The sequence below is a fragment of the Podarcis liolepis genome (assembly GCF_965112155.1).
Source record: "Podarcis liolepis genome assembly, chromosome: 2".
NCBI classification, from domain to species: Eukaryota; Metazoa; Chordata; class Lepidosauria; order Squamata; family Lacertidae; genus Podarcis; species Podarcis liolepis.
This window is the reverse complement of record NC_139555.1, coordinates 54,129,323-54,144,103: the sequence shown is the minus strand read 5'-3', so window position 1 is coordinate 54,144,103 and position 14,781 is coordinate 54,129,323. Positions and strand designations below refer to the sequence as shown.

The 14,781-nt window shown below is 44.9% G+C and overlaps 2 protein-coding genes across 4 annotated transcripts in view; both read right to left on the bottom strand.

The window, feature by feature from the left end:
- The window catches only part of PRELID2 (PRELI domain containing 2), a 58,731-nt gene extending 56,270 nt beyond the window's left edge, over positions 1-2,461 (bottom strand). For 2 of the 3 annotated variants that reach the window (XM_083487838.1, XM_083487839.1), the window contains exon 1: positions 1,874-2,455. In XM_083487838.1, coding sequence (XP_083343964.1) covers positions 1,874-1,948 — 75 coding nt within the window. In that variant the 5' untranslated portion in view covers positions 1,949-2,455. Of the gene's footprint in view, positions 1-1,873 lie in introns of all 3 variants that reach the window. The other variant, XM_083487837.1, reaches the window with a different exon arrangement.
- Positions 2,462-7,125: 4,664 nt separating this feature from the next.
- On the bottom strand, positions 7,126-14,781 carry GRXCR2 (glutaredoxin and cysteine rich domain containing 2). The gene is made up of 3 exons (XM_083487840.1): positions 13,766-14,781; positions 10,473-10,700; positions 7,126-9,269 (listed from the first exon to the last, which is right to left on the bottom strand). Exons 1-3 carry the CDS (start codon positions 14,105-14,107, stop codon positions 9,090-9,092), a joined length of 750 nt encoding a protein of 249 aa, XP_083343966.1. The 5' UTR covers positions 14,108-14,781; the 3' UTR covers positions 7,126-9,089.

The window sequence follows — 14,781 nt, the reverse complement described above, 5'->3', positions numbered from 1 at the left end:
GCAAATTAAAAACAATAAAACACAGATGCAATTAACAACTAAATACAATCAATATGAAAGTAGCACCAGTACAAAAGTCTGCCTAAAACCAGCATAAAACCATACAAGTTGCAGTACAGTACTAAGAAGTGGGGACCATCATCCATGCTTCTGTAACTCCCACATTTGATTGCTGTTTGATTGGGTACGTTCCCAGTACATTTCCGAGCACAATTCAAAGTGTTGGTGCTGACCTTTAAAGCCCTAAACGGCCTCGGTCCAGTATACCTGAAGGAGCGTCTCCACCTCCATCGTTCTGCCCGGACGCTGAGGTCCAGCGCCGAGGGCCTTCTGGCGGTTCCCTCATTGCGAGAAGCAAAGCTACAGGGAACCAGGCAGAGGGCCTTCTCGGTAGTGGCGCCCACCCTGTGGAATGCCCTCCCACGAGATGTCAAAGCAATAAACAACTACCTGACATTCAGAAGACATCTTAAGGCAGCCCTGTTCAGGCAAGTTTTTAACGTGTGATATTTTACTGTATTTTTGGTTTTTATGGAAGCCGCCCAGAGTGGCTGGGGAAGCCCAGCCAGATGGGCGGGGTATAAATGATAAATTATTATTATTATTATTATTATTATTATTATTATTGATACATCACATGTGTGGCTTCCCTTTAAGGGTATTTGAATGAGCATAAAATCATGCAAGAATCTCAGCTAAAGCATCAGTGGCAGATGGCTATCCAACCTCTGCTTAAAAACACCCTAGGAAGGAGAGTTCGCCACCTTCCAAGGGAGTCCGTTCCACAGTTGGCTCTTACTGCCAAAAAATTCTTCCTGGTATTTAGTTGGAATCTCATGTTTAGTTTGTGGTCCACTAAGACCCCTAGATCCTTTGCACATGTATTACCAGTAAGCCACGTGTACCCCATCTTACATTTGAGCAGCTGGTTCTTCCTGCCTAAGCGCAGAACCGTACATTTGCTCCTATTGACATTCCTTGTTAGTTTTGGCCCAGTTCTCCAATCTGTGAAGGGCATCTTGAATGCTGATTCTGAATTCATCCTGGCTGTTCCACCAAGGAGATGAAGACATGCACTTTGGAAAGTATACAACACACCATGGGCGTAGCTGGGGGGAAGGGGCAGCTGCCCCCCTCCAAATCAATAAAAATACATAAATATACATAGTTAACTGAGGTTCTGCCCTCCCCCCTCGAAAAAACAAAAGGCCTCCCCCAATAAAAATCCTGAGTACACTCTGAAGACACAAAAAACCTTGTCTCAATTCAAAGGAGTGGGCAGGAGCGCCTTGGTATTTATAAGTTCTGGTGAAGTAACACTTTCGTGAGAACTAAGGGAGAAAAGCAGCAGCGCCCACCAGCAATCGCCAGGGCGAAAAACGCGCCGGAGAGAGAGCACGTGCGAAAGGTAGCAGTGGGAAGGAGAGATCCAGAGGCGCGTTCACACCCCCATCCGATAAACACGGGGAGACTCTGTCTCAGCCAGGAGGGTGGCAGCTGGGTTAGATAGCACGGCCCCCACCCGCGACGCAACCCCCCCCCCAAATACCCCAAAGGCTCGGCCTCACCGCGTGTTACGGGGCCAGCAACAGAAAACTGCAAGGGGACACTGAAGTCGGGGCTCTGCTGACAACCAAAGGAGAAAATCGGAGGCTGGAAAACACTTCCAATTAGTTTTGCCAGACTGGAGAGGGCGTGCGTGGAGTGTTCAATATCAAGATTGGGCTGGGGCGCACCGTTGCCGCCATTTCTCCTCCTTATCCTCTCCCCCCCCCCACACACACACTTGTGAATGAACCCCCTTGAGCCCGAGGAAACGGGGCCTGACACACAGCTTCGGGGAAGGGGGAAGAAAGGAGCTCCCCTTCTTTACCTTGCGGAGATAGCTGGCCACTACCTGCTCGAAGGGGTATCTGTAAACCTTGCGCGCCTCCACGGTCACCCCCATGGCGGGAGCCGAGCAGCCGCCGCCGCCGCCCTTCGAGCGGGCCCCCTCCTGCCAGCTTGCTCCCAAACGCCGGCGGCGCTCGCTCGAGGGCCTGGCCGCTCCCTTCCCGCGCAGGCTCCGGCAGCCCCCTCCCTCCCCCTCTCTGCACCAACACCCGCTCTCCAGCTACGTCGTTTTGCAACGGGCCGCAGCGTTGCCTTCCGAGTAACACCTCCCTAGGTCACAATGCAAACGCGCGCCCAGACGGGGCTGAGCGGCTTAGGCCTCTCTGGAGGTTGTGGGCAGGGGAAAGAAAAGTTCGCTACGGTTACGAAGTCATTGGACCGTTGCGCTGTTGTTTTGAACCAAACTGTGCTTTTTGTTTTTTGTTCTGGGGACTTCATAACGCGGGAACACAACGACACGTGTTCGGCGCTGGCGCGTGGCCGCTCCCACGTTCCTTTACTTCCTTTACTCCCCCTGCCTCGCGGGGGAAGGTGCATTCTCCGTAGAACCTTAATGACGTTCGAAGTGGAGAGAGGCCCCCTCCGGAATCCAATTACGCAGCCCAATTCCCCCACGTGTGCCAGAAGCCACGCCCCCTTCCTCTCTCTCTCTTTGATTCTTGTTCAGAGGGTCAAAGTTTGCGGAAATGCTTGAGAGAAAATGTAACAATACCCCGGGCTTTCTGAAAACAGAAATATACTCCTAAAAATAGCCATAGTACCGCATTTTCCACGGGCATGGTGAGAAGCACCACGCCAAGAGAGAAACCCAACTGCAATCCTTTGCGTGTCTACTCAGAAGTAGATCCCTGTTGACTTTAGTAGGATTTAACTCTCGGGTAAAAGTGCGTATACCCTGTGCACATTTAACTTGGAAGCACGTCACACAAAGAATAAACTTCCTTAGGACGGGGCTGCCTATGCAGATGCGTTCTGTTGCCCTTAGAGGGTGTACAAGGAAAAGGATTCTGGTGAGGCGACAGTTTTCAGAGAGTTAAGTCTCTTGCACAGAGACTCTTGTGCCACCTTAAAGGGCATTTCCAGGCAGGATTTTATTGTCAAGTCAGTCCTGGTCAGGCCCAGAAGTTTTCTGCAGTATCCACATAACATTGCTTTCATCATAATGCCAGCCCCCTTTTCACATTTAAAATGGATCTGATAAATGAAAAAATAACTTGTTATACAGTCTGCAGCCACTGCTAGTGTGGAACACCCCCCCCCCCCCCATTTTTGTGGGCATGGTGACATTTCAGTGGATGAGCTCTATTTCAGCACTCCAACTTCTTTGTGTTCCCACCCAAACACAGCCTAGCCCATGGGTAGGCAAACTAAGGCATGGGGGCCGGATCCAGCCCAATTGCCTTCTAAACAATTGCCTGCGGACAGTCTGGGAATCAGCGTGTTTTTACACGAGTAGAATGTGTCCTTTTATTTAAAATGCATCTCTGGGTTATTTGTGGGGCACAGGAATCATTCATTCCCCCCCCCCCAAAAAAAATAGTCCGGCCCCCCATAAGGTCTGAGGGACAGTGAACCAGCCCCCTGATGGAAAAGTTTGCTGACCCCTGCCTAGCCATTTTGTTTCCAGTGGCCTCCAATACCAAAGAAAGAAACCTATTTCCACCAATTGCCACATGCCCAGTTTGGAGGAGATATTCTCACAGTAAATGCTGGGGATTACCTGGGAGACCAATCTGAATACATACATCAGGCTTATAATATAACACTAATAGGAAGATCTTATGCACTCTTGTGCAAAACCTTAGTGTTTTCTAAAAACGGAAATGGATATTCTCCCCCCCAAAAATCTAGAAGTTTAGTTAAAGCACTTAGATCATAATATAGTCATAGCTTCAACTCTCACCCACATTAGTCCAAACACTGTCATTTGTAACTAGCCTCAAATTTTTGGACCTCCCTAATGACTAGATAGTTGTCACACTTTGTTAATTTTATAGAGCCTGCAAAATGCCCCTTGTCATGACAGGTCATAGAGAGAGAGAGAGAGCTTCTATACTGCAGCAATGTAGGTAGATGAGGAGAGGAGAAGATAGGATGCTGCACTTTCTTGGAGAGAAGCCTAATCAGTGAGAGCCATCCAGTGACAATGGTGGGAGGCAGCTTTCACATTTGCTGCAGTCAAACCCTAAGTGCAGAGCTTAGACTTGAATGGCAGCCCTTCGCGTACATGGAGAAATTAATGGGACACACTCAGGGACACCATTATGACCAGGGTTTAATTTGCTTCCTGTCCCTGGGGACCCCCTATCCTGTCTCTACCTATGTAACCCTATCTCTCTTCCCTTTCAGCCACCCTGAATTCTAATTCTTGGTCACATTAGTGTGTGAGAAAGTGCTACCACTGGCTTTTGACGTGAAAGGGCGGGGGGGGGGGGAGAGAGAGAGAGAGAGAGAGAGAGAGAGAGAGAGAGAGAAATGGCAAGGAAGGCTCACAATGTTCTGCTTTTGATTGAACAGTTAGGATGGATATCTTTTCTGACAAATATGATATAAGATCAGAAAAGAGAAAGGCTTCTTTGTGTTGATGAGGAAACAATAGTTTGTCCCAAATTAGACCTAATATAAACGAGATTACCCAGCAAAAGTAAGCTAACTCGTCTCATTGAGGTTGTGTACATACTTAAGGTACTATGCAAGAGGCTCGTTTATTATTATATTTTGGGAATGATTCATGTACTTAAGTACGGTAGCTTCATTGCTTTATACTTTCTGGATGTCGCATGTTCATATTATAAAGTAGTTGTGTTCTATGTTGTTATAAATCAAGCACTGCTAGGAGTTGTTTCTTTTGTTTCCTATTATATTTCTTATCAACAAAAAAATCAGTGTGGTGCTAGAAAACAGTTTGAGAACCACGGGGTTAAGGCTTGTGGCTGGACCTGCAGAAATGGGTCCATGGCCTGTTGTTATGTCTCTCCAGTGACTTGAGTGACAAGTTGACGGGCACAAGCTACCCGCTTCCCAATCCAGGATGCCCCTGTTGCTGGACAAAATCTTTTCCAGGGCCTGTGGGAAGTGCTCCTGCCATCTTGTGCCATCTGACATCTCTGGAAAATAATAACAATAACCCCACAGGAAGAAATTATGCATTTCAGTGTGCTTCGGGTATAGAGATATGCTGTGTCTTTTGATCATGTTGCAATGTGACCAAGAGATGAAAACCAGGAACCAGTCTTTTTTATATTTATGAGCCTGGTAAAGCATTTCCTTTTGTGCAAATGCTCGGCTCAGTATTTCTGTCACAGGTAGCTTGGCTGTGATAGGCAAATACATGTTGAAATATTTTGTTCGTGTTTACTTATATGAATAATAATGGCACTTAGGCAGTACTTGTCACTGTCTCAATGCTGTATTGTTTTATTGGTTTTATGCATTTCTTACTCCACCCTGTGAAAAGTCCCCAGGGTAGTTTACTGGGTCATATGCTTGCCACAGAGAAGCATGAAAGGCTTGATATTACTATAGAACAAAAAAGAGAGCTTTAACAAGGTTCACATGAAACCTTGCAGTTTTATTATTTTTATCCAAGAGAGTAACATTCACCTTGCCAACAAAGGTCCGTATAGTTAAAGCTGTGGTTTTCCCACTAGTGATGTATGGAAGTGAGAGCTGGACCATAAAGAAGGCTGATCGCCGAAGAATTGATGCTTTTGAATTATGGTACTGGAGGAGACTCTTGAAAGTCCCATGGACTGCAAGAAGATCAAACCTCTCCATTCTTAAGGAAATCAGCCCTGAGTGCTCACTGAAAGGACAGATCGTGAAGCTGAGGTGCCAATACTTTGGGCCACCTCATGAGAAGAGAAGACTCCCTGGAAAAGACCCTGATGTTGGGAAAGATTGAGGGCACAAGGAGAAGGGGATGACAGAGGACGAGATGGTTGGACAGTGTTCTCAAAGCTACCAGCATGAGTTTGACCAAACTGCGGGAGGCAGTGGAAGACAGGAGTGCCTGGCGTGCTCTGGTCCATGGGGTCACAAAGAGTTGGAAACGACTAAACAACAAAAACATTCACCAAATCACTAACATGTCAGTCATAAACACATTTCTTGATGGTGTGTCCCATTTATTTCAGTGGGATGTATTTCCAAATAATACATTTGAAAATTTTCAGAACATCACAATCTAAGCAATGATTAAGGAATCTGACCAATGGCATTTACATATCTGAGACCTGATTGAAAAACTGTAGACATACATGATGCTCTGTGAAGATGGTATTCCCACCTGAGCATGGAGTATTTTCATGTGAGAACTTTACTGTGTATCTCCAAACTATGCGTGCAGAACTATCCCCATTGAATTGAGTGGAAAGCTGTTGTGGATGCCAGTGCTTTTACAAACCTTTTAGATCACAGCCAAACAACCTGACCCAAATTTGTTTCTCTAAGGCAATCCCAGTGATACTCCTAGAATTTACTCACTACTGTATTTAGAACCTCTTAGCCGATGCCTTTGCCTTATTACTTACTAGTCATAAAGATGGTGCTGCCTTTTAGAGTGGCGTTCAAATGGCCAGAATGCAGCCAAATGTGAATTTTGCTTCTGAGGTTCTCAGCAGATGTGACAGCAATGGACCTCTGTCTTCAAAAGCAGATCTGCCCCAATGACACCTATAGGTAACAATAGAGGATGGGGGTGTGATTAAAAGCACCAGCAGTGGAACACATGGTGGGACTGAATCACTGCTGTTAGCCCTTCAGTCTATTCCCCAATATCCTTTGTTCCCCAGCTGGCATCCTTTTCAGGAAGTGAGCCTAAGTGGGGTGTGATGAGTCCCTGGGGATGAGGGTGACTGCAAAGCAGGAAATAGCTGACTGTAAAGGGTTCTGCACCAGGCAACGGACACTTTAGTGCCTTAGATCAAATACTATATATCCCTTTATTTTAGACCCACATTTGAAGACTGAGGTCTGTTGCTCAGACATATAATTTGCATTTGAGGTGCTCAGCAGAGCTCCCACGTTTTTCAGAGCATCTATCCAGAGCAGAACTGATGTGAAGTTTTCATTTCATGGCATTTGCATGGCTTATAAAACGTATAGCCACACTGAAAGGCCTAAAGCTGAGCTGCTGCCATGCCCATTTCAGAATGTGGTAACCTGAAGCTGATGCAATCCAGTGCAGCACTCAATCTTTTTGGAGTCCTGAAGGAAAATGATTTTTGAGTGGTTTGTTTGTTTGAGTGTTTTGAGCATCCTGGCCATTGGCTGGGAGTCAACGCTGTACACAGGACTCCTGTTTTGCTTATGGAAAGGCAAAGTTTCCATACACACAGGGTATACGTAGCTGTCTGTCCCCCCATTGTAAACATGTGCTATTCTGGCTTTTCACAAGTCACAGGCCACATTTGAGGTAGGCTTCAGTCTCAGAATCAGCAGTGAAGCGAAACTGACATGGAATGATTCAGAAATGAAATACAACAGGGGTCATAAGTTCTATGTGGATGGAAGGATAACATCTGAAGCACCCCTCCATTTTGTGCACTAGCCATGCTTCCATTAAAATTCAAGGCATTTTTAGAACTGAGAAAAGCCTTAGCAGTAGTTATACATTTGCAAAGACAATCTTCAAAGCGGAATGGGATTCGTACTTGAGAATTTCAACATTAAGAGAATTCAGTCAGGTCTTAGAAATATGATGGCATTAGTGCTACTAATACATCTGTTTTCAGAGAAATCTTCTAACATACACATCCCAAAGTACACAGTTGACCATAAATTACACTGGCTATCCTTGCGAACTCAGCAGGCAAACAATGTAAGGCATCTCTTAGCTCATCAAGAGCCTTAGATCTCATATGTAAGCAAAGCCAGCCTTGACATTAACAGAGTAACAGTAGAAAGCACTTTCATTTACTTCCTTATTTGTAGTGGTTTTGGCGCTGCAAGTGGTAGCATGCTAAGTATTCAGCAATTAGAGTTCATGGTTTAGAAATTACAACTGGGGACACATTTTAAACAACACAAGCTCCATTTGTTAACAAGTGAATCCTGAGAGAGGCAGAACTTCTCCCATTAACATCAGTGGCAGCATCTCTCTGAATAAGGCCATAAAATACACATTTTTCTCTCTCTTTTCCCCCATTGCACTGGTGTTTCCCTCCCTCCTTCTCTATGGTAGTGTTTAGAACTGGGAGGTGCTGCCTAAATCATGCAGGAAAAGAACACAGTGTGCTCTAATAACAATAAAATTGAAATGAGCTAGATCTGCAGAAAACGGCATGCACCTCAGGAGGGATAAATGTGCAGCTATATGCAAAATGGGGTGTGGATTGAAAAAGATCACAAATGTTCAAGGCAAAAGGGCAAGTGAAATTATAAATCATATAACATGTTATGATTTATTTCGTCAGTTGAGGTGTGGACGCTTCTGCTGTTGATTGAATCTAGAAGGATCCTTATTCTAGCAAGCTGCAAAAGGAGTGTTCATTTCTGTCCTATGATACCCATAACCTGAAACCAGGAAATCAGATTACAAATTACGAGGAATACCATTAGCCTAAACATATGCAAAGTTAGGGTAAACATGTGTTCAGGAGTTGTGATATAGTTATCAATAGGTGCAAAACTTCACTATCTCTTGTGGGAAAGGGGATGGGAGGAGGTGAGATGATTTCTATGAAAAATAACCCAATTTATGCAACAAGGAAAAGCTTCTCTCTCATTTGGCTTCCTCATTTGAGTTTGCTGCTGCTGCTGTTAGCATGGTACTTATTCAATGCTGCTACTTCAGGGACACAAATTAGAGTTTCTCAATTGGAACAGGAGTGTCAACTAAAATAACCCAGGACATGATTCAGCCAAACTTAAGCCCTTTAAAAATGATTTCACTTGGAGAGTTAATCTTAAATCTCATCCACTGAAATCAATGAGACTTGGCTGGATCATGGCCCAATTTGTTAACAAGCTGATAGCAAGCCATAGCACTTTTAATGTCATGGAAGGGAATTGCTATTTTTAAATGGGTACCGCCTTGTGTAACATATCAACACTGCATACAAACACTTTTATACCTGCAGGTGTAGCCTGAGTGCAAAGAGGTAAATACAATAGACATAAAAACTTGAAGGATTCTTTTTCTACACAAAACAAGCAAACGAGGGAAGTAAAAGGAAGCCAGAGAGTAGATACAGTCATTGAACACAGGTCCGGCAGGGTTGCCGGCCATTTTCGTTACAAGCTGGACATCGCAGAGCTCTGTAGGACTCCTTAAATCGGTTCGCCAACATTGAAAACTTGCTTCCGTGGCACACAGAGCAGGGTGCAGAGCCTGACCCCTTACACTGGGAGCAACTGATATCACCATTTGCTTCCTGAAATACAAAGGGACTGATCAAAATAAGCTTCCTTAACACCAGTTCACAGAATCCTTTACCTAAAGTAAATCCAATTGGCAGGCTAAATCCCTCTAAGATGTGTATGGCTCTTATGGTTTTTGAACATCTAGCTTTTCCGTTTGCTTGATAAATATTAGTGGGAATACTAATATCTGTTCCTCCCTGTGATTCTAGTTCCTTGCTAATGTTCCCTTGTTTCTTCTACAAGTTACGCAAAATAAATGCACACACATTTCCTCAATTTGCACAGGTCTGATTTCCGAATTTTAATGACTAGTCACACATGACTTAACTTAGTCATGATCATTGATTTATATGGGTCTACTGCAAGCAACACATAGCTGAGCACCACCCACAACGTTACGGCTCATTTATGTACCTTGTTTTGGGCCAAAGGCCCCCATCCTGAAATATCCCTTTGGTACCTTCTTGCATGTCCATTCAAGTCCCATAAGTCAGTCCATTGTTTCGAACCCTGATGCCTTGTTTTTAAATATAAATTCTTTAGAAATGTTCACTTTATCAGTGAGGCAAAGACTCTTTTTATACAATTTTGAAGCTGCAAAGCAATATCTTGCCGTTGATTTAATTTAAGCGCAATGGATTCCCCAACTGGATATCCCATAAGCTTTAAATCCGTGGCATTCTGAATTAGAGGATCAGTTTGTTTACTAATTTTATTCATTAGCATGCTATAAAGTCCCATTGTATTACTTTTCAATTACAGTGGTACCTCGGGTTACAAACACCTCAGGTAAGAAACACTTTGGGTTACAGACTCCGCTAACCTGGAAGTAGTACCTTGGGTTGAGAACTTTACCTCAGGATAAGAATAGAAATCGTGTGGCGGCAGCAGGAGGCCCCCTTAGCTAAAGTGGTACCTCAGGTTAAGAACGGTTTCAGGTTAAGAATGGACCTCCGGAACGAATTAAGTTCATGACCAAAGGTACCACTGTATTTGTAACAGAGGGCTACATTCAGCCACTGGACCTGAGGTTCCCCACCTCTGCCATAAGTCCTGGAACTGACAGATTTCGTATCACAACATTTGGAGGATGTCATCGTTTCCCTTTTTCTTTTAATGCACAAGCATATACTTTTACATCTCTAGAGCAGGGAGACGCCACTACCTTACGTCTTAATGCCTGCATCTGCTCCCAAATGTACCATGCATGTTACCTGCATATGCTCGTTGTGAACAAGCTCACATTCAGTCTCCTTTATGTTCTCATCACTTGGGTTACTGCAAGTTTCTCCTCTTCCTTCGTGGTATGTGAAGGACCAGTCTTCGAGTCCTTCATCCTGTATTATTTTTCTCACCAGCTCCTTCTTAGTCAGTGGTGATCGGATGATTTTCAGATTGCTAGTGTAGATGATAATCTTCCCAATATCTAGAACAGGGGGATTCTGAAATGAAGCAGGGAACATGTAAATTGAAAGTCCAACAGCTCTCTTAGGTCCCCATCTGCTGTACAGTACACATTTGAAGCAATGTCATACCACTTAAAACAGTCTTGTCTTCTCCCCACAGATTCCCAGGAACTGTAGTTTGTTAAGGGTGCTGAGAGTTGTTAGGAGATCCCTACTTCCCTCACAGAGCTATAATTTCCAGAGTTCCCTGGGAAGAGGGATTGATTGTTACAGTCATACCTCGAGTTGAATGCGCGTCACGTTGAGCGTGTTTGACTTGCGCTCCACGGCAACCCGGAAGTAATGGAGCACATTACTTCTGGGTTTCGCCACTTGCGCATGCGCAGACGCTGAAAATGCTGTCACGCGCATGTGCGGAAGCGGCGAAACGCGACCCACGCATGCGCAGACACGCCGTCACGTTTTGTGTTCCATTCGGGATGCGAACGGGGCTCCGGAATGGATCCCGTTCGCATCCTGAGGTACCACTGTATACCACACTGGAAATTTTTAACTCTGTGAGGGGAATAGGGGTCTCCTAACATTTCTCAGCTTCCCCATTCTTGCCTGGAAACTTTGATGACTCCCACAACCAGCAACAGTGACTGGTACTTCCTATAGTGAGTGGCTCCTGGATATGGGAAGCAGAAATTGTGAAGTGGGAATGGTCCAAATAAGTCTGCTTACCCCTTCATGGGCGCAGCGGCCTTGTGGGCTGGGTAACACCTCCTTCCCTGAACACAACGGGAGTCATTAGTGCCGGAGGACTTCCCCAGCCGTCATGTGAGCTCTGGCTCACATCCTCCTGGCATGGAAGCCGGCTCCGTGCCAGTCTGCTGAACTGGCCAATGGCTAGCCAGCTCAGAGGGCTGGATCCGCCCCCAGGGGCGAGCATGATGGAACATTTAGGCTTCTCTTAGGTCCACTCTGGGGGGATTTAAGCCAGCCTGCGCCAGCCCTTGATACTCGGCTCACCTCGTTGCATCAACACACTCACGCACTCCTTCAACAATGCATTTCGCAGCTGCTTTGGCCTTGCTGTGGCCATGATGGTTGCCATATTGAGAGCCGGGTAGGAATTTGCCTGTCAGGCGAATTAGCTTTGGCCTGAGGGTTTGGCCTACCTCATAGCAATCATCACAAATTTGGCAGTTTAGGCACTGGGTAACCTTAGTCTTGGATGGAGGGGAGGTTGTACCTTCAGCTCCCCCTCCAGAAGTAGGGTATCTCTGAAGGAATTGCTTTTGTCCATATGCCCAGACAGGGGTCTGGGCCTCAGCACTCCTCAAGGCAGTGATCCCTGCAGGGATCCCCCTATTTGACGTAAGTCATATGAATCCCCACTGTCGGGTTGACCCTTGATGTCATTTCCGGCAGGCAGGCCAGAAGTAAATGGTTACCCATTGCCTATGCCAAACCTCTTCATCTGTAGTCAATAAAGTTGTGGCCAGATTCGATCCCATTCTGATGGTGTGGTGTCCTTCATTTCTAGCCCGGTTGGTGAGGTGGGGAGAGTGTGGGTCCTGGGCCTGCAAGGAGACATTCATTCTTTCATCTTTTACCATTATTTCTGTCTTGCAGGGTGCAATTCTTCCTAAGGCAACTTAAAAGTAACATTAAAACACAGTTTTAAAAACCACTGTAGACAATATCCACCTATAACGAGAGTCCCACAGGACCATGAATAGTAGATTGCCCTGTGTGCCTTTGGATGGGGAGTGCAGCTGGAGCAAGCTCTCAGGTATCTGTATCACCTGTATCCACCTGTCCCTTGGAATTTCTACAATGCTTACATGCTCCATTGGGTCAGTATCCTTGATGTGCTTCAAATCATTCATTTTTGTAGGTTTTACTTATGGATTCATCTATTTTATTTTATTTTATTTTATTTCATTTCATTTTATTTCTTATAAGAACATTTCTAGCCCACCCTTCATTAGATGATTTCAGGGCAGGTGCTAATACAAGAACAAAAGGAAGATTACAATAAAACCAATTCATCATAACTTATTACAGCAGCAAAAACACAGCCGATCCTTAAGAAGCCCAAGGAACCACAACCTGAACTCCTCATTCACAGCAGTGACATAACTACTAATAACCTCCCAAAGTCCAGGAAAACAGATGAAAAAAGAGTTTGCCTGAAACAGCAAAAGCAGGCGGCGGGGGGGGGGGGAGATTCCATAGGCCAGGCTGTCACCACAGAAAAAGCCCTGTCCCATACCACCATATAACGTACTGTTCCTGGTGGTGGGATAATGAAAAGAAACAGCCCACCAGATCTAAGAAAACAGGCTGGCTGATACAGGGCAGGGTGAGGTACTTCTTCAGGTATTTGGATCAGGTAATATTTTGATGGTCAACACCATCATCTTTAATTCTTCAGTGGTTCTGAGTACCTGGTGGCTCAGAGTCAGCGAGAATCAAAAGCCATTTGAAATTACCAGCATTAGGTCTGTTGCGCCTTCATTCCCATGTATGTAAATGGACATTGAAACACACCTGTGTTGTAGGAAGGAGAAGGCAAAAAGGTAGCCGCGCTGTTTCCTTCATCGTTCATGTTTTACAAAATGCTTTCTCTCACTGAAGAAAAAGTGCTGCAGAACCTAAAAGCATTGTCTGTGTCCTATTGGATTTCACTTTTCACAATAAGGAATGAAACTGAATAAAGTGCTTCATAAATCCTGCCATTTTCTTCGGTGATATTGATTTTAAAGCTCTCAGTGGTTTTCTGGCTGATGTTTGTTTGTTTGTTTCCTATGTATTCTGTAGCCTTTCCCAGCTATTTTACGCAGGTTGTACTTCATACTGCACATCCCATTGTTGCTAGGGCTGCTCAACAACTTTAGCAGAAAAGAAAAGAAAAGCTCAACAGCTTTTCTGTCCACATTTTCACTTTTTGAAGTATGGCAACTCTACATTGTCGCACACCTGGGTCTAAACACCAAGGCATAGGAAGAGTTGCTTGGCCAACATGAGAACCAGGTTCTGCTTCTGACTACCGCATTTGCCATTTTACAATCATTTCCATAATGGGTCATTATTAAACAAACATTACTTACCAAATGGCTCTCCTCTGCCTGGTGGTCATTTAAGAGGGAAGAGCTCCCCGTGAGCGTGTATTTGTTCCCTTCTCTGAATACACTGATCCTCTGCGCATTCATTTTAGCTGATGGACAAAACCCGGATCCTGGGGCTTCACCAAGCCCAAAGAAGTCGTCTTTGGGTTGAAAGCTGCAGTGCCGAAAACTATGAGGATATTCCTCCTGCGGGATTTCAAGTTCCTGTCCATCTTCATATACCTGCTTTAAAACTCGACCACTGTAGGCCGAGGAGATTTTGAATCTGACTTTTCGGGATCTTGCATCATGCCTGGGGCTCAGTTTCATCTGAAGCTCATCCATAGATAGGGGTTTTTCACGGTGCTTCCCAGAAATTAGTTCAGCAAGGGATAGCTTTGGACTTACAAAAAAAAGGCTGCTTACATGCAGCTAGGCGATGTATAATTCAACAGTTCTAGTTGGCTCTCTCACATTACAGTTTAAGAGGACACCTTGATATGAAACATTGATAGCGCCTCATGAGAAGCAGCAATTGCTGCGATGAAATGCAACGGGAAAGTTGCTCAAGTAAAATGGTGACAGGGTGGGTTTGTAAGACATCAAATTGTGTTGTCTTTGAAGGACAACGTTAAAGTGGATTTATCATCAGAGGCAAAGGAAATAGGCATATAGATGTGTGCACATTTCATAGTGACAGGAATCCTTTCAAATGCACAAAACCTGCACTGGGTTTTGTCATTATTTGGCAGCTGAGTTGAGCCATTTCGCCTTAATGAATCACAGAAATAAGTGGCAGAGTATCAAGAAGAAAGGTTCACCTCCAGATTAAAGAAAATCTTGATTTTACCACCAACAGAAAGAGCAATGTTGTGTACATTTAAAACACGACATTTTAAGCATATTCAAAGCACATTGCTTCCCGCAAAGAACTGTGGGAGCTGTAGTTCACCCCTCACAGAAATCCAGTTCCCAGCACCTTTAACAAAGGACTGCAGGTAACTGCATAATTATACTCA

What these genes read in the sequence shown, in the direction of transcription:
- GRXCR2 (XM_083487840.1), bottom strand. Translation starts at nt 14,107, where the DNA reads ATGGATGAGCTTCAGATGAAACTGAGCCCCAGGCATGATGCAAGATCC. An exon ending in AGGCAGAGGAGAGCCATTTG is followed by an intron (nt 10,701 to 13,765) that starts GTAAGTAATGTT and finishes GCTTCATTTCAG; the next exon opens with AATCCCCCTGTTCTAGATAT. An exon ending in TTCACAACGAGCATATGCAG is followed by an intron (nt 9,270 to 10,472) that starts GTAACATGCATG and finishes TTTGTATTTCAG; the next exon opens with GAAGCAAATGGTGATATCAG.